Source organism: Coregonus lavaretus (assembly GCF_964263955.1).
Source record: "Coregonus lavaretus genome assembly, chromosome: 24".
Lineage (NCBI taxonomy): Eukaryota > Metazoa > Chordata > Actinopteri > Salmoniformes > Salmonidae > Coregonus > Coregonus lavaretus.
In genome coordinates, this window is record NC_140011.1 from 21541895 (window position 1) to 21565443 (window position 23549).

General features: G+C 42.9%; 1 protein-coding gene and 1 pseudogene across 3 annotated transcripts in view; both read left to right on the forward strand.

Annotated features, from left to right (window-relative positions):
- Positions 1-10640, forward strand: part of LOC311100316 (structural maintenance of chromosomes protein 5-like) — a 38115-nt gene extending 27475 nt beyond the window's left edge. For both annotated transcript variants that reach the window (XM_084141186.1, XM_084141185.1), the window contains exons 18-24: positions 4637-4765; positions 4873-4968; positions 5350-5454; positions 5776-5895; positions 7951-8130; positions 8618-8713; positions 10304-10640. In XM_084141186.1, coding sequence (XP_083997312.1) covers positions 4637-4765; positions 4873-4968; positions 5350-5454; positions 5776-5895; positions 7951-8130; positions 8618-8713; positions 10304-10426 — 849 coding nt within the window. In that variant the 3' untranslated portion in view covers positions 10427-10640. The remainder of the gene's footprint in view (positions 1-4636; positions 4766-4872; positions 4969-5349; positions 5455-5775; positions 5896-7950; positions 8131-8617; positions 8714-10303) is intronic.
- Positions 10641-13481: 2841 nt separating this feature from the next.
- Positions 13482-23417, forward strand: LOC311100317 (AN1-type zinc finger protein 5-like; annotated as a pseudogene). The gene is made up of 6 exons (XR_014615718.1): positions 13482-13663; positions 20379-20554; positions 20694-20805; positions 20994-21094; positions 21259-21387; positions 21551-23417. The product of XR_014615718.1 is annotated as an AN1-type zinc finger protein 5-like (transcript).
- The last annotated feature ends 132 nt before the right edge of the window (positions 23418-23549 follow it).

The window sequence follows — 23549 nt, forward strand, 5'->3', positions numbered from 1 at the left end:
AGACATCAGGGATTGTAACATACTGTGTCACGGAAACATGGCTCTCTGGATATACTGTCCCCGTCCATACAGCTATCTGAGTTCTCAGTACATCGCGCCGACAGTAATAAACATCTCTCCGGGAAGAAGAGGGGTGGGGGGGTATGTTTCATGACTAACGACTCATGGTGTAATTGTAACAACGTACAGGAACTCAGGTCATTTTGTTCACCTGACCTAGAATTCCTCACAATCAAATGCCGACCGTATTATCTCCCAAGAGAATTCTCTTCGGTTATAGTCACGGCCGTGTATATCCCCCTTCAAGCCGATACCACGACGGCCCTCAAGGAACTTCACTGGACTTTATGCAAACTGGAAACCATATATCCTGAGTCTGCATTTATTGTAGCTGGGGATTTTAACAAAGCAAATTTGAGAAAAGGGCTACCTAAATTCTATCAGCATATTGACTGTAGCACTCGCGCTGGAAAGACACCGGACCATTGTTAGACACATTTCCGCGATGCATACAAGGCCCTTCCCCGCCCTCCTTTCGGCAAATCTGACCACAACTCCATTTTGTTCCTCCCTTCCTATAGGCAGAAACTGAAACAGGAAGTACCCGTGGTTAGGACTATTCAAACGCTGGTCTGACCAATCGGAATCCACGCTTCAAGATTGTTTTGGTCATGCGGACTGGGATATGTTCCGGGTAGCCTCTGAGAATAGTATAGACGTATACGTTGATTCGGTGAGTGGGTTTATAAGGAAGTGTATAGGAGATGTCGTACCCACTGTGACTATTAAAACCTACCCTAACCAGAAACCGTGGATAGATGGCAGCATTCGCGAAAAACTGAAAGCACGAACCACCGCATTTAATCATGGCAAGATGACTGGGAATATGGCAGAATACAAACAGAGTGGTCGTTCCCTCCGCAAGGCAATCAAACAGGCAAAACGTCAATATCGATACAAAGTGTCGCAATTCAACGGCTCAGACACGAGACGTATGTCACAGGGTTTACAGACAATCACGGACTACAATAGGAAAACCAGCCACGTCGCGGACACTGACGTCTTGCTGCCAGACAAGCTAAACAAGTTCTTTTCCCACTTTGAGGATAACACAGTGCCACCGACACAGCCAGCTACCAAGGACTGCAGGCTCTCCTTCTCCATGGCCGACGTGAGTAAGACATTTAAACGTGTTAACCCTCGCAAGGCTGCCGGCCCAGACGGCATTCCTAGCCCCGTCCTCAGAGCATGCGCAGACCAGCTGGCTGGTGTGTTTACGGACATATTCAATCTCTCCCTATCCGAGTCTGCTGTCCCCACATGCTTCAAGATGGCGACCATTGTTCCTGTACCCAAGAATGCAAAGGTAACTGAACTAAATGACTATCTCCCCGTAGCACTCACTTCTGTCATCATGAAGTGCTTTGAGAGACTAGTCAAGGATCATATCACCTCCACCTTACCTGTCACCCTAGACCCACTTCAATTTGCTTACCGCCCCAATAGGTCCACAGACGATGCAATTGCCATCACACTGCACACTGCCCTATCCCATCTGGACAAGAGGAATACCTATGTAAGAATGCTGTTCATTGACTATAGCTCAGCATTCAACACCATAGTACCCTCCAAGCTCATCATTAAGCTTGAGGCCCTGGGTCTCAACCCTGCCCTGTGCAACTGGGTCCTGGACTTCCTGACGGGCCACCCCGAGGTGGTGAAACAACATCTCCACTTCGCTGATCCTCAACACTGGGGCCCCACAAGGGTGTGTGCTCAGCCCCCTCCTGTACTCCCTGTTCACCCATGACTACGTAGCCATGCACGCCTCCAACTCAATCATTAAGTTTGCAGACGACACAACAGTAGTAGGCTTGATTACCAACAACGATGAGACAGCCTACAGGGAGGAGGTGAGGGTCTTGGAGTGTGGTGTCAGGAACATAACCTCTCACTCAACGTCAACAAAACAAAGAAGATGATTGTGGACTTCAAGAAACATCGACGGGACAGCAGTGGAGAAGGTGGAAAGTTAAGTTCCTCGTGTACATATCACTGACAAACTGAAATGGTCCACCCACACAGACAGTGTGGTGAAGAAGGCGCAACAGCGTCTCTTCAACCTCAGGAGGCTGAAGAAATTTGGCCTGTCACCTAAAACCCTCACAAACTTTTACAGATGCACAATTGAGAGCATCCTGTTGGGCTGTATCACCGCCTGGTACGGCAACTGCACCGCCCACAACCGCAGGGCTCTCCAGAGGGTGGTGCGGTCTGCACAACGCATCACCAGGGGCAAACTACCTGCCCTCCAGGACACCTACAGTACCCGATGTCACAGGAAGGCCAAAAAGATAATCGAAGACAACTACCACCCGAGCCACTGCCTGTTCACCCCGCTATCATCCAGAAGGCGAGGTCAGTACAGGTGCATCAAAGCTGGGACCGAGAGACTGAAAAAACAGCTTCTATCTCAAGGCCATCAGACTGTTAAACAGCCATCACTAGCACAGAGAGGGTGCTGCCTACAAACAGACTTGAAAATCACTGGCCACTTTAATAAATGGAACACTAGTCACTTTAATAATGCCACTTTAATAATGTTTACATATCTTGCATTACCCATCTCATATGTACAGTGGGGGAAAAAAAGTATTTAGTCAGCCACCAATTGTGCAAGTTCTCCCACTTAAAAAGATGATAGAGGCCTGTAATTTTCATCATAGGTACACGTCAACTATGACAGACAAATTGAGGAGAAGAAATCCAGAAAATCACATTGTAGGATTTTTTATGAATTTATTTGCAAATGATGGTGGAAAATAAGTATTTGGTCACCTACAAACAAGCAAGATTTCTGGCTCTCACAGACCTGTAACGTATTCTTTAAGAGGCTCCTCTGTCCTCCACTCGTTACCTGTATTAATGGCAGCTGTTTGAACTTGTTATCAGTATAAAAGACACCTGTCCACAACCTCAAACAGTCACACTCCAAACTCCACTATGGCCAAGACCAAAGAGCTGTCAAAGGACACCAGAAACAAAATTGTAGACCTGCACCAGGCTGGGAAGACTGAATCTGCAATAGGTAAGCAGCTTGGTTTGAAGAAATCAACTGTGGGAGCAATTATTAGGAAATGGAAGACATACAAGACCACTGATAATCTCCCTCGATCTGGGGCTCCATGCAAGATCTCACCCCGTGGGGTCAAAATGATCACAAGAACGGTGAGCAAAAATCCCAGAACCACACGGGGGGACCTAGTGAATGACCTGCAGAGAGCTGGGACCAAAGTAACAAAGCCTACCATCAGTAACACACTACGCCGCCAGGGACTCAAATCCTGCAGTGCCAGACGTGTCCCCCTGCTTAAGCCAGTACATGTCCAGGCCCGTCTGAAGTTTGCTAGAGTGCATTTGGATGATCCAGAAGAGGATTGGGAGAATGTCATATGGTCAGATGAAACCAAAATATAACTTTTGGGTAAAAACTGAACTCGTTGTGTTTGGAGGACAAAGAATGCTGAGTTGCATCCAAAGAACACCATACCTACTGTGAAGCATGGGGGTGGAAACATCATGCTTTGGGGCTGTTTTTCTGCAAAGGGACCAGGACGACTGATCCGTGTAAAGGAAAGAATGAATGGGGCCATGTATCGTGAGATTTTGAGTGAAAACCTCCTTCCATCAGCAAGGGCATTGAAGATGAAACGTGGCTGGGTCTTTCAGCATGACAATGATCCCAAACACACCGCCTGGGCAACGAAGGAGTGGCTTCGTAAGAAGCATTTCAAGGTCTTGGAGTGGCCTAGCCAGTCTCCAGATCTCAACCCCATAGAAAATCTTTGGAGGGAGTTGAAAGTCTGTGTTGCCCAGCGACAGCCCCAAAACATCACTGCTCTAGAGGAGATCTGCATGGAGGAATGGGCCAAAATACCAGCAACAGTGTGTGAAAACCTTGTGAAGACTTACAGAAAACGTTTGACCTGTGTCATTGCCAACAAAGGGTATATAACAAAGTATTGAGAAACTTTTGTTATTGACCAAATACTTATTTTCCACCATCATTTGCAAATAAATTCATAAAAAATCCTACAATGTGATTTTCTGGATGTTTTTTCCTCATTTTGTCTGTCATAGTTGACGTGTACCTATGATGAAAATTACAGGCCTCTCTCATCTTTTTAAGTGGGAGAATTTGCACAATTGGTGGCTGACTAAATACTTTTTTCCCCCACTGTATATACTGTATTCTATACTATTTTAATAATGTTTACATATCTTGCATTACCCATCTCATATGTATATACTGTATTCTATCTATTGCATCTTAGCCTATGCCACTCTGATAATGATATTGCTCATCCATATATTTATATATTCTTATTCCATTCCATTACTTAGATTTGTGTGTATTAGGTTTTTGTTGTGGAACTGTTAGATATTACTTGCTAGATATTGCTGCACTGTCGGAACTAGAAGCACAAGCATTTCGCTACACTCGCAATAACATCTGCTAACCATGTGTATGTGACCAATACATTTGATTTGATTTTTAGCTATTACACACCACAATATTTCATGTATAATTTGCTGAGTGCTAACTGTGTGTGTTTCCTATTTTTCCCCCTCGCAGCAAGCGTGTGCCATGCTGGAGCAGCGTAAGGCCCGTCTATTGGAGAAATGTAAGGGCCTGCTGAGGAGGGCCAGGGAGATCTGTAACATGGATCCTGGAGAGAGTGTTGTACCCCCAGACCTACACACGGTCAGTATAGTACAGTAACCTCAACACTGAGTCGTCCATTCATTCTACCAGGTTTAATTCATTAATCTATTCATTCATTTGTATATTTCTTAATTTGTGTTCTGTAGGCCTTCAGCCAGCTGCCCGACACTCTGGATGAGATAGATGCCATGTTGAATGAGGAGAGGTCCAGGGCAGAGTGCTTCACTGGCCTCAGTGAGAATGTAAGTCAGAAGGCTCCTCAAAGCATGCAGTGTGTGTGTCACTGGCATACCACACACTCCCGCAGTGGGTAAAACCGCAAAATAATTCTAAGCCTCAGGGCAAAATGTGTAGAATAGCAGGAAATTAGCTTTAAAACATCAACCTTTTCCCTCAGCCTCATGGCAAAATGTGTAAAATGGCATGAGAATAGCTATAAAACTGCAAATGTTTCTTTTTGCCCCACGCCAATGTGTAGAATTGTAGAAAGTTAGCTGTCACCACCCCCCCCCCATCCCCCCCCCCATCCCAAAAATATGTAATATTTTGGCGGTATGCCACTGGTGTGTGTGTGTGTGTCTGAGAGCATAGATTCTGCCTCACTATTTGACCTCCCTCCCCAGGTGGTGGATGAGTACAACAGAAGAGAGCAGGAGATCAAGAACCTGGAGAAAGAGCTGGATGACAAGAGCAATGCCCTTGACACCTACAGACAGAACATATCAGAGGTACTTCAGTGTTTTGGATGAATGCCATTGGCCAGATTTACTTTTTTTCAGAGGATTACAAAAAACTAAGCTTAAATGTGAAATTACCTTTTAAATAGTTCCATACCTGATTTTAAATTGCATTGTAATATTTTTCCTTCATATTTTTTGTTATTTCAATGCGTCATAAAAAAGCAGGTGCAAAATTGGCCTCAGAAAATACACAATCTAGAAAATATGTGTGTTTGGTAGTGTACTTGCGTAAAAGTGCATGTTCAGGTGTGTTGTCTTGTAGAGAGCGATGTTTCCTTCCTGAGTCCTTCTCCCTCTCTCTGTTGACAGGCTAAGGAGCGCTGGCTGAACCCTCTGAAGCAACTGGTAGAGCAGATCAATGACAAGTTCAGTGATTTCTTCCGCTCCATGCAGTGTGCCGGGGAGGTGGATCTGCACTCAGAGAATGAGGTAAGCATGCCACACAACCTGTTCGCACAAGGTGCTTAAAGTACTTGAATTTGGCACTCTGAAATTCAAGTACTGGAATACCTTGAAAATCACTTGAAAAGTACTTGAATTAAAATGAGAACAGAAAATGATCAAATAATGTGTTAATATTAAAAATATTAGAAAAATATATTGGTCTTGCAAATTAATTTCCAGTCAAACTAGAGAGTTTTATTCACTCGCGTGTTTCGCGCTCTGGATGCCAGGCGAGATCGCTCATTCCACCCACAATGCCACTCAGCCAGGCAGGTACAGAACTGACTGATTTAGGCGGCGCCAAACGTCGTATCGATAGCTAAAATGCCGGGCAAATGTAGATTAAATTCTGGCAGGATATTGATGTTTATGAATGGGTTTTGCCAGACCCAACCAGGGATCTAGTGGACGGTAAACGCTGTTTTACACACCTCTTTATTTGTGAAATAGCGTTTACTCACTTATTGCGTTCCCCGAGTTTATCAATGCTCAGAAGGCTTCTTGATCTGAGTTCTAATCGCGCCTACCACTGCGAACGAGTGGAATCATGAATGATTCATGTATGCTTGTTATGTTCACCTGCTTCCTCGGATTAGCCTTGTTAGCCGCGCATTCATTCACCACTCAGTCCAACGGGAAACTCCGCCCACGACATAGGCCGAGAGGTGAAGCTAACTACCTCAGCCCAGACCTAGTGGCAGAGAGACGCTGCTGACAGTGGGATTTTTTAATTTATTTTTTCAATCCCTCGACTCCTGCCGTGTCAACTAGCTGGCTAGAAGGATGAAGTTAGAAGCTAACGTTGAACGGAGCCAGACCTCAGCAGGACCAGTTGACTGAAATTAAGCTCGCTATAATCAAAAGATGGGCTACTATAAGTTCTCATAACAAAATACCTATTCTTTACAGAGAGTAGTGAGACAGACAGTGGTGAGTCAGGCTGCAAAGGAGATACACAGAGAGAGGAAGCATTGAAGCAAGCAGGGAGAGAGGTTAGTAGTACAGTGGTTCCCAAACTTGGGGTTGGGGACCCATGTGGGGTCCTCTAAAATTTTAAATAGGGTCCCCTGAGTGAACACAATAACTTGTTTCTCTTCAAATGGGTATAGAATACAACATTTTAGAGTCAACTAAGGGCCTTTTACACTGTCAGAATTCACTTTCATGTCATTATTTGTTTGGAAAACCTGTGGGACATAACATTTAGTGAAATATAAGGACAATGTAATATTATTATCATGTACACTGAACAAAAATATATAAACGCAACATGGAACATTTTCAAAGATCTTACTGAGGTACAGTTCATATGAGGAAATAAGTAATCAGTACTGACTTACCACTCCTGTATGTAGTAAACAGGTAGTGAAAGAGGTATTATTGAGTAGAACTTGTAAGGTAGTGATGAATAGTAAGTTAGTTGTTTTTTTCCCATGAGGTTGTGGCGGTATACTGCCATCTGGTGGCGACTAGAAGCAATTGCATAATAGGAACTATTACAAATTAATGGTCCTTGGAAATAAGTATTAGTGCTTGAAAAAGTACTTGAAAGTCCTTGAATTTGACTTGCTGGTTTACCCTGTATATCAGGTGTCCCCAACTACATTCAGCCTTTTTTTTTTATCTTGAGTGGATTGCCGGGGGGGAAATAATTTGTACACTGAAAATTGACCTTAAGAAGCCCAAACAGATATAGCATTTGACGTAAAACATCATTTCAAACCTTGATTACATTTGGGATACGATCACATATGCCTCTCTATTTATGCGTGGGAATACTTGGGAACACATTTCCTAAATTAAAATCACTGAGCTGATATCCTGGTGGTTTTAGTCTTTTATGTCCAACAACGAAAAATAGTATTTATTTTATTATTTAAATAGTTATCCCGCGGGCTGCCATTAAAGTTTTTCTTTAAAACCCTGCGGTCGGCCTTGAACTTCTGTGGCTTCAATGAGAGGGGGCAGTCGTTCTGCCCTGGTGGGAGCTCTAGTAGCAGTAGTAGAGTTCCGTCTGTGACTGGTGCCTGTCCCCTGCAGGAGGAATATGATAAGTACGGGATCCGCATCCGGGTGAAGTTCCGCAGCAGCACACAGCTCCACGAGCTCACAGCACACCACCAGAGTGGGGGGGAACGCAGTGTTTCCACCATGCTCTACCTCATGGCCCTGCAAGAGCTCAACCGCTGCCCTTTCCGAGTGGTGGACGAGATCAACCAGGTATGTAATACACATACACACACACCAACTAGTGATGGGGGAAAAATCGATACAGTTGCATATTGGGATATTATTTTTGACTGTATTGTTTTGACAATATCGCTATATTATTTTTGCGCTAGTTGGCTGTACCTGCACCAAAACTCATAACTTTGTTTTCCATCTTTTTAAAAAGGAAGCCAATTAGTTTTCAGCACTTTTATTTCCATGACTGATCTAAACTGGTTTTCTCATGACTCTTTCTTGTCCCTCTGCAGCAGACATGGTGAGCAATATGTTTGGGACATCGAATTGCAATATAATCACAGTATCGAATCACAATACATATAGAATCGCAATACATACGTATCGGCACCTAAGTATCGTGATCATATCGTGAGGTCCCTGGCAATTCCCAGCCCTAACACCAACTGGCCGCTAAGAGTGGTAAAATCACTTAAACATCCAGACTGTATTCACACAGGCTTTTTCTTCCTATTCCAACCAGGGTATGGACCCGGTCAATGAGAGGAGAGTCTTTGACATTGTGGTACGGACAGCCTGCAAGGAGACTACCTCCCAGTACTTTTTCATCACACCCAAGGTAAGTGTCACATTGCATAGGTGGTGACTTACTGTTTAGTGGGTGTGTTCGAGTAGTAAGGCTAAAGAAGCGGACTGTAGACTAGACGAAAATTGAGTGAAGTCTAGGGAGGTATTTTCTTACTGCGAGTACTTTTTTGAGTACTCAATTTTTAAAAAACTGCTACTTTTAGACACAAGGCCCTCACTGGAAAAAATGTGTGCATTTATCTATATGCCAACAGTGTGCAACAATTCCTAATTTATCATAACCATTACAGATAATTAATCCTAATTGCTAAATTGCCCCATATATATTCAGTCAATAAAAAAACAAGTGCCATTTAAGATACATTTATTGAAACCGTAATATCAACTATATTATATCGTAGAACATAATCTTCAAAAAGGCAGTAACCTCAGCAATGGCACTTGCTTGTAAAAGCCTATGGTTGTGCAATGGCATAGCCTTGTTTTGTTAATTTAGCAGACAAGGCGCTATTATTTCCCGAGCCCTTATCACAGTCAAGACACCTATTTTATAGTTTAAAAATATATATAACAGGACAAAAATGGAACAGAATATTTTTGTGATGCGCTGCGCATCTCACATTTGGAAGTTATTCTCAACGAGTGATTTAATTTATTCTGCCTGTACTTTGGGATTTTCACTGCATGGGGATGAATTACAGCCACGGAATCTGTTTGGTGAGTAGGCCTAGGCTTAATGAGGCTGATGAAAATACGCTCTGTCTTTATTAAACTAATGTTTTTGCATATTTTCAGTGTGATGTTAAGGGGGGTTATAGCCTAGGCTAATCAATGCGAACTGCTAGTGCCATTTAGAAAAGTAGCCTAAGCGGAAAATAGACGGGACGCAATTATTCCAAAACTGCAGCTCGTTGTTGGAACACATATTTCTTTACATCAATCAACCAGTCCGTTTTGAATGTGTGATAAAACTGGCATTTGGCAAGGAATTAGATATGTTTTTATAGGCATTTATTTCTGTAGGCCTAACGGGAGCTTGTGTGCACACTCAGCACGCATGTGTAGAAGGAGCGGTAGGAACGCAATTGAGTGAGACGCGAAAGGGAATTTAGGGAGAAGAACTGTGTGATGCTTGGCTTTGTTTCTTTTTTGCTGTGCCCTGCAAAAGTGCATGTACAAATGGAACACTAGAGTCAAAGCAAATTAATGTTGTCTTCAAGACAAATTGTTGATCTCTGGTTAAAGATAGAGTTTTGACATCCGTTTGAGTACTCGTGTACTCATGCCCATCCCTAGAGGGAGGTGCATCTGCGACTGGCCGAAAGAGAGACACAGTAGTGGTTTTCTGATAGCAAGGCTCCGATCAACATGGCAATGTCAACATACAGTAGCTGCTACTGTTTTATAAAAGTTTTTCTTAAAAAATGCTGGAAAACTTTCTATACCCCGATATCACACACTCACAAACGTGTGTGTACGATTCAATGATTAGAAAGAAGTCTCATGTCCCTTTCATTTGCATCCCTGAATGATGGTCACCGACTAGACAAAATAGATCTGCTCGAATGCACCCAGTGTGTGTCTGTGTTCTGGATTAATGTGTGTGTTTCTCTCTTTCCAGCTCCTGCAGAACCTCCAGTATGCAGATGAGATGACCGTCCTGTGTGTCCATAACGGACCTCACATGCTGCCCCCCCACAAGTGGGATGAGAAGGCCTTCACCAGACGCCGCATGGTCAAATAGTGAAATCACCAGTTAACGCTTTTCTGAGCTCTGCCATCTAGTGCCATCATTTTTGGTTTGACAGAAAAAAATTAAAGGCACAATCAGTTCTTTATTTTGCCGTTGTTCGCCCTACAGATTTGCACAAATTATTTGTTTATTTTTATATACTCTTCAAATTAATAGATATTTTGTTTGTACTGTTCAAATAAATGTTTTCTGTAAATGTATGACTAAGAAAAATGTATTGTCAATTGTTTAGATGCAAGTGTGGAAAGGTATACCTAGTCAGTTGCACAACAATGCATTAAACCGAAATGTGTATAACGCATTTAACCCGACCCCTCTGAATCAGAGTGGTGCGGAGGGCTGCCTTAATCGAGGTCCATGTCATCGGCGCTCGGGAGCAGCTGTTGCCTTGCTCAAGGGCAGAACAGCAGATTTTTCCACCTTGCCGGCTTGGGGATTCGAACAAGCAACCTTTCGGTTACCGTCCCAGCGCTCTAACCGCTTAGCTACCTGCCGCACAAGCACTGTTACATTTAGGGTCAAACAAAATAATAATGGATTCATTTTACATTTCAGTGACATCTAGCTGTCAGCATGGCAAGAAACATTTCTGGATTATTTTTAATACATGTTAGTATGTTAGCTAATGGTTTTTTGCTGAGTGCTTAGGACATCAGATACTGAAATCACCAAGCTTTTCCCTCACCCCCTCCCATTGTATCAATGGTCTCTTGATCAACTTGGTTACCTTTTGTCTAAAAACCAGAGGGGTGGGGGGGCAAAGAGATCAGAGGTGGCAGAACGGAGTGCTCGGGTTGGGGTGTAGGGTTTGAGCATAGCCTGGCGGTAAGGAGGGGCAGTTCCTCTTGCTGCTCCGTAGGCAAGTACCATGGTCTTGTAATGGATGTGAGCTTTGACTGGAAGCCAGTGGAGTGTGCGGAGGAGCAGGGTGACATGGGAGAACTTGGGAAGGTTGAACACCAGGTGTGCTGCAGCATTCTGGATAAATTGCAGGGGTTTGATTGCACAAGCGGGGAGCCCAGCCAACAGCGAGTTGCAGTAGTCCAGACGGGAGATTCGGACCTGCGCCGCTTTCTGTGTGCGGTAGGGTCGTACTCTACGAATGTTGTAGAGCATGAACCTGCAGGAACGAGTCACTGCTTTGATGTTTCCAGAGAACGACAGGGTGTTGTCCAAGGTCACGCCAAGGTTCTTTGCACTCTAGGAGGGGGACACCGTGGAGTTGTTAACTGTGATGGAGAGGTCTTGGAGTGGGCAGGCTCCATCTTGATGAGGTGGTGGGCAGACGTTCAAGCTGAGATATCAGCCAGCATGCAGAGATGCGTGTCGCCACCTGGGTTTCTCAGAAGGAGAAAGGTAGTTGTCATCTGCATCGCAATGATAGGACAGACCGTGTGAGGCAGGGATGGGCAACTGGTGGCCCGTGGACCACCCCCCTTTTTATTTTATTTTTTAAGAACTCAGTCTGGGTTTCAACTTACTGTTGCGAGTAAGAATAGTAGAATACACACGGTGCAATTTGGAAATGTTGTTCTGCATCAGCAGTTTTTCTGTTATGTCAGTCACTGATAGTCAGTCAATTAGACCATGTCAGCTCAAACATTTTTGATTTCTAAATTAGTTGAGCTGCCAGCTATCTAAACTTATCATAGTCAAATTACCTGCCGGGGGGCCCCCATTTGATTCTGTTAGTCAGTCTCACTCAGATATAATATTAAAAACTGCAAACATTTCTCGCCACCCTATGGCAAAATGTGTAGAAAGGCAGAAAATGTGCTGTAAAACAGCTCATTTTCCTCTCCGCCCGTGGCAAAATGAGTAGATTTACATTAAATTAGTTATAAAATTGCAAAGTCTTCTCTCCGCCCCATGACAAAATGTGTAGATTGCACAATGTATTTAATTTTTTAATCTGCTGTCAAGAGGGGGGCCACAAATGTTTTGCTCGGAATGTGTGGGGAATGGATCTGGGTACGCAGACCCGTGAGCAACTGCAGCCCCTCATGATGAGTTTAGATTTTTTGTGGCCCCCACCCCATCAAAGTTGCCCATCCCTGATGTGAGGATATGACGGAGCCGAGTGACTTGGTGTATAGAGAGAAGAGGAGAGGGCCTAGAACCGAGCCATCAGGGACACCAGTAGTGCGAGTACTTGATGCAGACACAGATCCTCTCCACATCACCTGGTAGGTAGCGGCCTGCCAGGTAGGATGCAATCCAAGAGTGTGCAGAGCCTGAGACACCCAGCCCTGAAAGGTTGGAGAGGAGGATCTGAAGGTTCACAGTGTCGAAGGCAGCGGATGATCTATGAGGATGAGAACAGAGCAAAGAGAGTCAGCTTTGGCAGTGTGGCGAGCCTCTGTGACACACTCATTTACCAATCAAAATGTGTAGAATTGCAGGAAATTTGCTTTAAAACTGAAAATATGTATCTCCGCCCAATGGCAAAATGGATAGGATTACAGGAAATTAGCTGTAAAACTGCACAAATGTTCTCTCTCGTTTAGGGCCCCCAAAATGCTAGGGCCCTGATAACCCTCATATTTTAAATTGTCTTGTGCTTTTTCCTTTTCTGGTGTTCTTATCTTGTTCAACATGTAGTTTCAAATGACTGATCAATGCCAGTACTGAAATTAAATCAGCATAGACGTTACCCAATATTATTTTATTTACTAGTCAGTGCTAACATTAGTATGACATTGTGTAACGTAAACAAGGTATTACTCAAGTTCGACATTATTTACTTCCCTAATATACAGTCATTGTTTACTCCGGTGTTTTGTTGGTACACCGTGTCCAAGCCACGAATGATGCAAAAACGATGACAGATGATTAGCGATGCTTGTTTGGGGCGTTGACTGCTCAAATTCACTGATTTCCAAAACATCCGCTAACGGTCTTCAAAATGGTTGCATTGTAGCTAACGCTTGTCCCGTATGTGTTAAAATTAGAGCGACGACCGAAAATGGGTGCCCCTACCCTCCTCCAACCATGGGGTCGCTATCTTCCATGACGTGTTTTTCCACTCCTCTTACTAAAGAAGGCAACAAACGCTCAAGCGATGGAAAACATTAGCTAGGCTAGCCAGCTGGTGGGAGTCAACGCTGACGGAGCCTTAGTATCTCAGAAACGGGAAACGGAGAGTCTGCCAGGACTTTTCTTACACCGAATGACCCGGCACTACAGAGCAAGAACCCTCTGATTAAATTAAGCTACACCGATAATAAGGTAAGTGAAATGCCTTTAAAAGTATTTGCCTGCCAATGTTAGCTACTGTAGCTGTCTAACAGTTGTTTACTGTGAGTGTGAAAAAGGATATCGAAAATGTATTGGCTAACGTTAGAACTAGTCAGTTTTTACTTTTACTAGCTAATGTAAAATAACCTAACTATACAGGTCAGTCGAAGCTATTTTAATCCGTTTAATTACTTTATGGTGAAGTAATGAGGGCAAACGGCTGGCTACCTAACGTTACCTAATTAGCTAGCTGTTTTTGTCCACGAAATGAAAAGGGCTAGGTAGTTAGTGTCATGTATAGCTATCTTTTTATTCGGGGGAAAAGTCAGAACATTTTCACCGCGGAAAACAATCCCAGAACTGGCCAGCTAACTAACGTTAACTAGCTACCTAAAACGACAACCATCTGAGTTCGATCAGCGTGGTTGATGATGATTAACTTAGATCACTAACGTTACGTTAGGTTGACGAGTGTGTGATGTGCGGATCATCTCGACCCGAGCCCTCGGCGAGGCAACCTCAACCTCGAATATTTTACTTGGTTAACGTAGGTAGCAACCAACGTCTGTTGGAATGGGCATCTGTTTTAGTTAACGTAAGCTACAGATGTAGGTAACTAGTTATTGGTGTACCGAAATTATTTGCTCATTTTGAACTGCCAAAACAGGAAGAGTCTGGCAGGAACAAAGACATGACAACGTGCTAACGTTAGCTAGCTAATAATCGTGATTTGCGATTAACCACATTTCGCTACCTAACGTTTGATATATTATTGAATCATATTATTGATCATTAGCTAGTTAGCTACTGCAATATGATCATGTCATGTGCAGTTAGGAAACAACGCTGTGATATCAATAAAACTATCGAGTACAGTACGTTAGCTACCTAGCTAGATGTCGGAATGACAATCTTCGCTAGCTAACGTTAACTAGCATGACTCAGTGGATTTACAGAGCAGCCGAGGCCTCCAATGGGTGCAATGTCTGAATCGTTGGCCTGAGCTTTCGTTCCAGCTTGCTCGCCAGTCTGTTTGGAGGAATTTATTAAATATATGTTGAAATGCATTATAGTTTGTCTAACGTTGTCAGTGGCTAACGTTGTTTCGATATAAAGTAAACCTTGTCATTGGACCCTAAGTAACGTTGGGGGGGATTCCTTCATGTTTTTCCTATAATATATATATTTTGTATATCATTTATAGTTACATCATGGGACTATTTGCTTATCAGCTAACACCACATTTCCTATCGAGGCATGTGGCTTTGCAGCTTGTAGGTATGCAGCTAGCCAACTCCACGATTTACAATGGCGTTGAGCGGCCACTCGTGTGGGCGGACTGGAGCGCCGACGTCACATTTGATCAAACTACTGATTTTCAGCACACAACGAATAACCCACAATTATGCCGCGTTGTTCATGACGTTAATGAACTTCAGGTCGGAAGTTGGATGACCGTTCAAAACGGGTTTTCCCAGTAGGAGCACTTTTTTCCCCCTAGATTTCCAAGTTGTTTTGAATGTAGTGTGTAATTGCATGCTATTCTTTTGGGTGCTGACGATGCCTCATTTTATGTTACGTCGGAGCTCCAGTCCGCCCACACGGCTGGTATGTAGCTAAATATTGTAATATAGTGCATTCAAACTTTAAGCGCCCTACTTTCGTTCCAATATAAATAAACAATCAATGCACAGTCCCGCTGTGTGAGCAGGCTTTGTGTGATGTAACCAAACCTTAGTGGGCCTTCCAGGGTTGCCTATAAATAGTCAGGTTGTTTGAGATCAGTGTGTCAACCTTGCTTGTGACAGGCAAAAGCCAATACTCCTGTCCATGTGAGTCAGTGCGTTTGTAACCAAGTGTGGTGGGAATTTACCACCAGAGTTAGAGGACTCTAGAGGGATAAAACCTGTTCTGGCACTGCCATTGAGGGCTTCCACCATGTTAAAGTAGCCAACTGGGTGGGCCTTCCTATGGGTGAAGACGGATCAGCCAAGGAATTATACTTGTGAGCAAACATTCTATAACAATAGGTGGCAGTAAATCGCCAGCCTTGGCTTTATACCTGTTCTAACACTCTAGCTGGCAGTATGCACCCTTTCAGTTTGTTTGCCAACTCTGAAGTAGTAGAAAATGGACTACTTCAAATTGGAGATGGCCGCAATGGCGCTGCCCGTGTGCTCAGATGCCGTAATGGGACGTGTATTCACACCCCCTGACTTCTTCCACATTTTGTGGTTACAGCCTGAATTTAAAATTGATTAAATTGTGTCACTGGCCTACACACAATACCCCATAATGTCAAAGTGGAATGTTTTTTGGTTTTTTTTATGTTTACAAATTTACTCATGAAAAGCTGACATTTCAGTAAGTATTCAACCCCTTTTATTGCCAGCCTAAATAAGTTGTTTGCTTAACAAGTCACAAGTTGCATGGACTCATCTGTGCAATAAGTGTTTCATATGATTTTTAAATGACTACCTTATCTCTGTACCCCACACATACAATTATATGTAAGGTCCCTCAGTTGAGCAGTGAATTTCCCAGATTCAACCACAAAGACCAGGGAGGTTTTCCAATGGCTTGCATAATGTGGAAAATAAATTAACTTTGTCCTGAATACAAAGCGAGTACCACTCTTAATATTTTCAAACATGGGGGTGGCTGCATCATGTTATGGCTATGCTTGTCATCGACATGGACTAGGGATTTATAATTTATTTCTTTTTTAGGATAAAAAAAAAAAAAAGAAACTGAATCGAGCCAAGCACAGGCAAAATCTTAGAGGATTCCCTGGTTCTAACTGCTTTCCCACAGACAGTGGGAGACAAATTCACCTTTCAGCAGGACAATAACCTAAAACACAAGGCCAAATATACGCTGGAGGTGCTTACCAAGATGACATTGAACATTACTGAGTGGCCTAGTTAGAGTTAGTTTAGAATATGTCTAGCAGGGCATAAAATTAGCACCTGCCAAATTAGGGTATATTTAGGTATTGGCGGGTAAAAGTGTCTATTTCACCAGCCAATGCACATTGGCGGGTGGTCAATTTGCAGGTCTCTATAATGCGAGCATTACATTCGCGAATAAAAAGTTAGGTATGAGCACGTGCGAGTTGCAATTTGTATTAGAAAAATGCTGCAATGGCTGTTTTCAAAGTATATTTGCTGTTTTTGCTTCCTAGTTGCTAATCGCACAAAGAAATATGAATCCTATATCCCACCTCACGCTGCAACACTTCCTGGCAGTAGAGTTGTGAGTGAAGTGCTGATAGATTCATTTTTTGGAGGCGCTGCGCACAGGCATAGAAGTTGGTCTAATTTACTCACGTCGACAAAGCGACACTATGGCCTCGTGTTTCTTGGCTATTTAGATTTGTTTTGTTCACAAGCTAAGTTGTTTAGTTTGAGTCTGCTGCTTCAACTGATAGAGAAGAGATGCCTGTAGTCAGATCCAGGGTTGCCAGGTAAAGCAACATTTCTAGCCCAATGACCACTCAAAACCCGCTGAAAAGGCCTGAAAACTAGGCAAATAATTTTTTGGCAGCAAGAGAGGAGTTGCCATATCTATACAATAAACGATTTTTCCGTTTCATTATCGAGCAGGAATATCATAGTAACTTGTAACAACGTTAGAAGCAAAATTCGCGTTTTCTCAAAATAATAATTATTGCAAGCTATGACATGGTGTAATAAAGGAATTTGAGTATGTTACAAGAGAAAAGATAATTCACCCCTATTAATCTCGCCAGATCATTTTCCATCGATGGATGTCTATTTAACTCGCTTGACTGCTATCATTATCATCCACTGCTAAGGGCTGTTCTTAAGCACGACGCAACGCGAAGTGCCTGGATTTAGCCGTAGTATATTGGCCATATACCACAAACCCTCGGGGGTTCTTATTGCTATTATAAACTGGTTACCAACATAATTAGAACAGTAAAAAGTAATATTTTGTCATAACCGTGGTATATGGTCTGATATACCACGGCTTTCAGCATTCAGGGCTCGAACCAGGTTTATAATTGTAAATAAATCCCCTTTGAGCATGTGCATAACTATACATACATCTGACAGGAGAGTTTGAGTGATGAAAGTTGGACAGAGGATCTCAATCTCTGAGCAAGAAACACTTGGATGGCAATTGTGCTGTTATGTGCCCATTTGCGAGATTTACTTGTCATTTCAATAGGCATAGGCTACAGACTCAAATCTGGGTTTATGATTCTAATAAAATGTTGCCATAGTTTGCTTAGATAAAGGCAGGCAGCCTATAGCCCCTGATAGGCCTACATCTCATTTCAGATAGTCTACAGTAGCATAAACAAGATGTAGGCAATATGTAAACTGAACGATTTAGCAGCTTGCTTAGTTCAAATTAAGACACATTTATTCAACATGAATAGTGAGGCGATTTCGCAATAAGAAGTGCTTGTTTCCCCAATAGCCTGCTGGAATAGGCTACTGAGGATGGGTCATAATTTCAATCACTGAATTAAATATTAATAATATGTATATGAACTGGATATACTTGTCAACAACAGCCAGTGTTTATTTTTTTGAATTTGTTTTACCTGTAGCCCGACCTTTGCGATGTAGTAGGGAGTTGTAGTTTCCAACAGGCCAATATTCTACATAGTTTAGGGCAGAAAGCGTGGTAATTAACTGCATTGACCATAATCCATTGCGCGCCTACTTGTCCAGTCTGTGTGGGGCAGACATGGAAAGGAGACCGAAGACGCGCTATCGAGAGGAATAGAGAGCAGTTGCTTTGCAGGTATCTTAACCTGAAAATACATGATCTAAGTAATTGTTAGTTGGTATTCACCAGTCATAAAATTGCCTTTTTTACTTTGAAGAACTAGTAAGAGTGATTTTGTCAGACAGCATAGGCAGCAGTTCTATAGAGATGAAATTGTGACTTGGAATGAAGTAATACATTCATTAAATGTAATATACACCTGAAATATTTTATTAAAGTTATGTAAATAAATTATGGTTAAGTGATTAGCAGTAATGGGCAGTCACTACCATCATGGGACTTTTTGTTTTATTTGGTCACAACATTCATCCCACAAAATGCATAGTGCATGTTTAGAAATAACTATCGAAATTGAAAACGCGATAATTTCTAATAACCGAACCGACTTCAAAAAAACACTAATCGCTCAGAACTACCACATAGTGACCTCTGACATCACCTACTAAGGAAATGACCTTGATAACAGCCTTTTCGGCAGTTAACGGTGCAATGTGCAGAAATCACTTCGCCATTTCCTGGTTGCTAAAATTTGAATAGTTCACTTTATATCAGTTTGTGACAAAACAAGCAGTCATTGAGTACGTTTAAATGCACACTAATAATTCGCTATGTTTGCGCACAAGTATAATTAATTGGGTGATCCCTTCGGATGACCCTGGATGGAATCATGTGATCCTTCCTTCACCCATAGGCAGTCCCACCCAGTTGACTACTTTAAAATGGTGGAAGCCCTCAATGGCAATGTCCATACCAAAATGGGTTTTATCCGTCTAGAGTCCTATTTAACTCTATGGTGGTAAATTCCCACTTGGTTAAGAACGAAGCATGGGACGTCGAAGAACACTGCAGTCAGCAGGCACACGTGATGGGGCGATTGCAGTGCCTTTCCGGGGAAACTCTGCATGTCGCAAAAAAGCGTGAAGTGTACTGTTGGCTTTTTTTTTTTTTGCGTGGGGCCCATTGGTTCTCAAACTGATACAACTGCCATAGAAATAGAATTCAGTATTTCTATGGCCCGCCCCCAGCTCTTGATTTTTAGTTTTCTTCCCATGAAAATTATATTGGGCCATGGCTAGGCTAATGGTAACTGACTGCTTAATTTTGTGTTTCATGTGGAATCAGGTAGCTGATCAGAATTCTCTGGGTTGGGCCGAGGCTCATACGTCTCTTTTGTTTGTCTCTGGGTGTGATAGTGAGTGATGCAACCAGAGGGACTGGTTGTTTCTTGCCTTTGATTGAAAATTGCACATCCCACCAGCTGTCTAAAGACTCCTGTCTTGTCTGTTGACCTTGTGTTGACAACAACAATGCAGGCAGCCGCACATTGACTGTGATGAGCTCACCGGCGATGCCATCTCGATTTAAACTCTAACTAGGCCTAGACCCCCCTGATTAACACATTGCAGAAAAAGTGACTTGAAACAGATGGTGATTAAATGGATGAAGCTGTAAAAAAACTGAACTGCAGACAGCGAGGCTATCAAAAGCCTGAGAAATTTCAATGTGGCTCAAAATAAACCCACTCTGACCCTGATGTACAGGGTGAGCGAGTTCAAATCAGTTGAACCTGAATGATGTGGAAGTGATTTAGAATGGCGGCAAGTAGCTCAAGGCTGCAGCGATGCCGTGACAGCCCAGCAAGATTAAAATGCTGGAATAGCATATTGCTTCTTCAGTTGAGGGTTCAGTATCTTCTATCGGTAATCTGTGTACTGTTGTCTGATGCGTAAACAGCTTTGTCTCACTAACAATTGGTTATGTTATTAAGACATTTTGTCAAATGATAGGCTAATAACTGTAATAGAATCACATTAGAAGGGACTCAACTAGCCATAGGTCATTAAACACATGACCCCCCGGATGAACACGGATGAAATTCTGCCTGACTGTTTGTAGCCCACACGTCCCACTCTCTAATGAGCGTCTCTGTTTGCTTCTCCAGGACAATTCACCCAGCAGAGATGGCACAGGAGACCAATCAGAGCCAAGCGCCCATGCTTTGTGCTACCGGCTGTGGTTTCTTTGGAAACCCCAGGACCAGTGGCATGTGCTCTGTCTGCTATAAGGACCACCTAACCAGACAGAACAATGGAGGAGTGAGCCCCCTGAGTGCAATGGGTAAGATCTGCCATTCCTCCATAAAATGTTATTTGTTTTTGTTCATTTTTATCTGTTTGAGAAGTAGATGCCTTACGACTCAGGTTTGCGGTCATTACTTTTTCTCCTAGTAAATCTGATCATGTATTGTCTCATTTAGGTGGCAGTGTGTCCAGTAGCCCCACAATGGAGGCCTCTGCCATCCAAAGAATTGAGGCCACCTTGAATAGTGCTGCCGCGGCTGCTGCTGAAGCTGATGCCGACGCTGCCAGGTGAGTGTCTGTTGCTACTTAGAAATGACCATGGAGACAATTCTTTAAGACCAATCCACACCAAATGACTGTCACTTTTCTCGCACCACGTTTGTTAGATCATTACATCTGAATGAGATGGCTAGTATGAAGTGGCCGATTTGGAGTACAGATTTGTAGCTCTTCTCATTCTCTTTCTCTCACTGTAGTGGGGCAGCAGCAGCTCTTCCTGTTACACAACAGATGACCGAGATGAGCATTTCCTGTGAGGAGAAAGGAGCTTCGCCTAAAGCAGAGCTTGCAGAACCTGGTGTGTGTCTGACTCAAATGGGTGTTCAGTGCCTCATGGTGGGGGGGGGGTCACCTGTGAGTGGTTACAGGCCTGTGATGGGAGGTGGTTGTGAATAGTCTCTTGTCCTGTTTTTATTTTTTATTATTTTTGAGGTCTTATTTTGCTTTCCCCTATTTTTCCAGTGGTCACTCAGCCCATCGCCTCAGCTTCCCCTCCCAGTGCTGCCGGCAGTAACGAATCCAAATCACCCGAACCCCCCAAACCGAAGAAGAACAGGTGCTTCATGTGCCGCAAGAAGGTTGGCCTTACAGGTGAGGACAAACGTTCCAGTACTGCTCAACACATTACTGCTTATTCAGTCAGTTACACCTCAAGAAGGCTGTGCCTTTATGATTTGAGTTTGATACACGGTGCAGAGTTGATATGAGCCAGGTCTATTAGTGTGACTCACTGTACCTTTTTTTTATCTGCCAGGTTTTGACTGCCGCTGTGGGAACTTGTTCTGTGGACTCCACCGTTACTCAGACAAGCACAACTGCCCATACGACTACAAAGCAGAGGCCGCCGCCAAGATCCGCAAGGAGAACCCTGTGGTGGTGGCCGACAAGATCCAGAGAATATAAGACATTTTCTCACTTTGACCTTGAGAACACTGAGTGATTGGAGAGAGAAAAAAGGACTTGCTCTTGACCTGCGTTCTAATGGACTAGTTTTTTAAATTACAGTATGGGGGGGATCCAGTTTTCTGCAATGCATGAACGATCACATTTTTCTTTTGTTTTCCGTCGGTGTCTGTGCTTACGATTTTTTTTTAAATGAGAAGGAACAAAAATGTCTAAAAAAAATACTGCAGACTAGGACATATGCTTTTCCAGGGATGCCTGGACCTGGCTTAATTCTTACTGTTTATGGGGGAGTCTGATTTGTTGTCAAGTAGGCGATCTGATGTGTTAACTACTTTTATGACTGTCTTATGTATTGCTGAGATTTTTCTGAGAAGAGGGGGGGACACTGTTACAGCCCCGACCGGATCACTCCCGCAGTGGCAGGTCACAGCTGGCTTATGTTGCAAATGGCTGTTCTTGCTCATCTGTGGGGGGGGGGGGGGTTTGTTTGACCTTCCCAACTTATCTCATAACGTGTCATGGTGTCCTCATGGAGTCTGTTTTATATGTACTACCAGACATGTTTGTTTCTGTGCTGCATGGGGCCTCAGTTCAGGGGAGGACCTCCAAGCACATTTCTCTATTGTGAGATAAGATGTGAAGTAGTGACTTTAAAATAAAAAATCTTGATTTTTTTAGTCTACTAAAGAACATCTTCGAGAAGCTTATGAAATTAAGTGGTCATCCAGTAGGAAGGGTGAAAGCAGCCAGACACTTGGAGGATGGATGGATGTGTTCTATTCCAACCTTATTGACTCATCAGAAATGCATCTTAAACAAACCGAATATTAGGGTGTCATACAAGCCTGCTCCACTGGTTCATTCTTCCGGCAATGTGTGCTGCACTAAAAAACATTGCTTAGGTTTACTTGTATCCGTTAAAGATTATTTCCTAAAGAAGTATTTAGGTCTGATGCTGTGATGTTCATTTGAAGGGGGAACTTGGTGCTGCCTCTGTATGGCTGGAAGGGAAATTGGCGGAAGACCGTTCACTTCCTGCATTGAGATCAAGGTCATTTGACCTCCCTCATCCAGCCACTCAGGTCATGTGACAGTGTTGATGCCCATTCTGTGCTCTTTTTTTTTTCTTTTTTCTCGTATCCATGTTTTCATGAGGATATGGGGTGTTTTGCATGGGTTGTTGTATCAATGACAAATAGCCTAAATGAACCAGATTGCTGAAGTTGTAAGGGTTAGGCCCACTAATCTTTTGATCAATGTTTCACTTCTGCGTTTTATGTTAGTTGTTTTTATTTTTAATATGTGTGCTGATATATTTTTGATATATTGTGGAGTGCGTGTCACATGCTATGTATTAAACACAAGTGTCTGATGTATGCCATTTCCAGTAGACTTGGATGGATGGTGGATGAGTATTGTGTATGTTTGTATGTATGCAAGTAAGTGCTTGTGTTCCTCAGTCAGAACTAATCCAGTGGACTCACTCTTGTTGATCTAGATTCTTTTAGTTTTTCTGTTTTGTTTGGTCTGGCTGCTCAGTGCTATTCGCTCTGTAGGGCTGTGAGATTTAACTTTAATATCTGTATGTTTTAACCATTTTAGTTATGCAAGTTTGTACAAACCATCTTTATATTTATGTACCGCGCATATAATCTTGTTACTCAACATTACTGCAAAATTGTATCATGTAAATAAAATTGTACAGAGATATAGAATTATGTAATCGGTGACAATTTTATTTAACATTGTAACCTGTTTTCACGTTGAGGCTTTTAACATGTCGCAACAGTGAAGGTGATGCATTTCCCTATGTCTCTGAGACGCCAATGTCTTTGCTAGTATCAGTA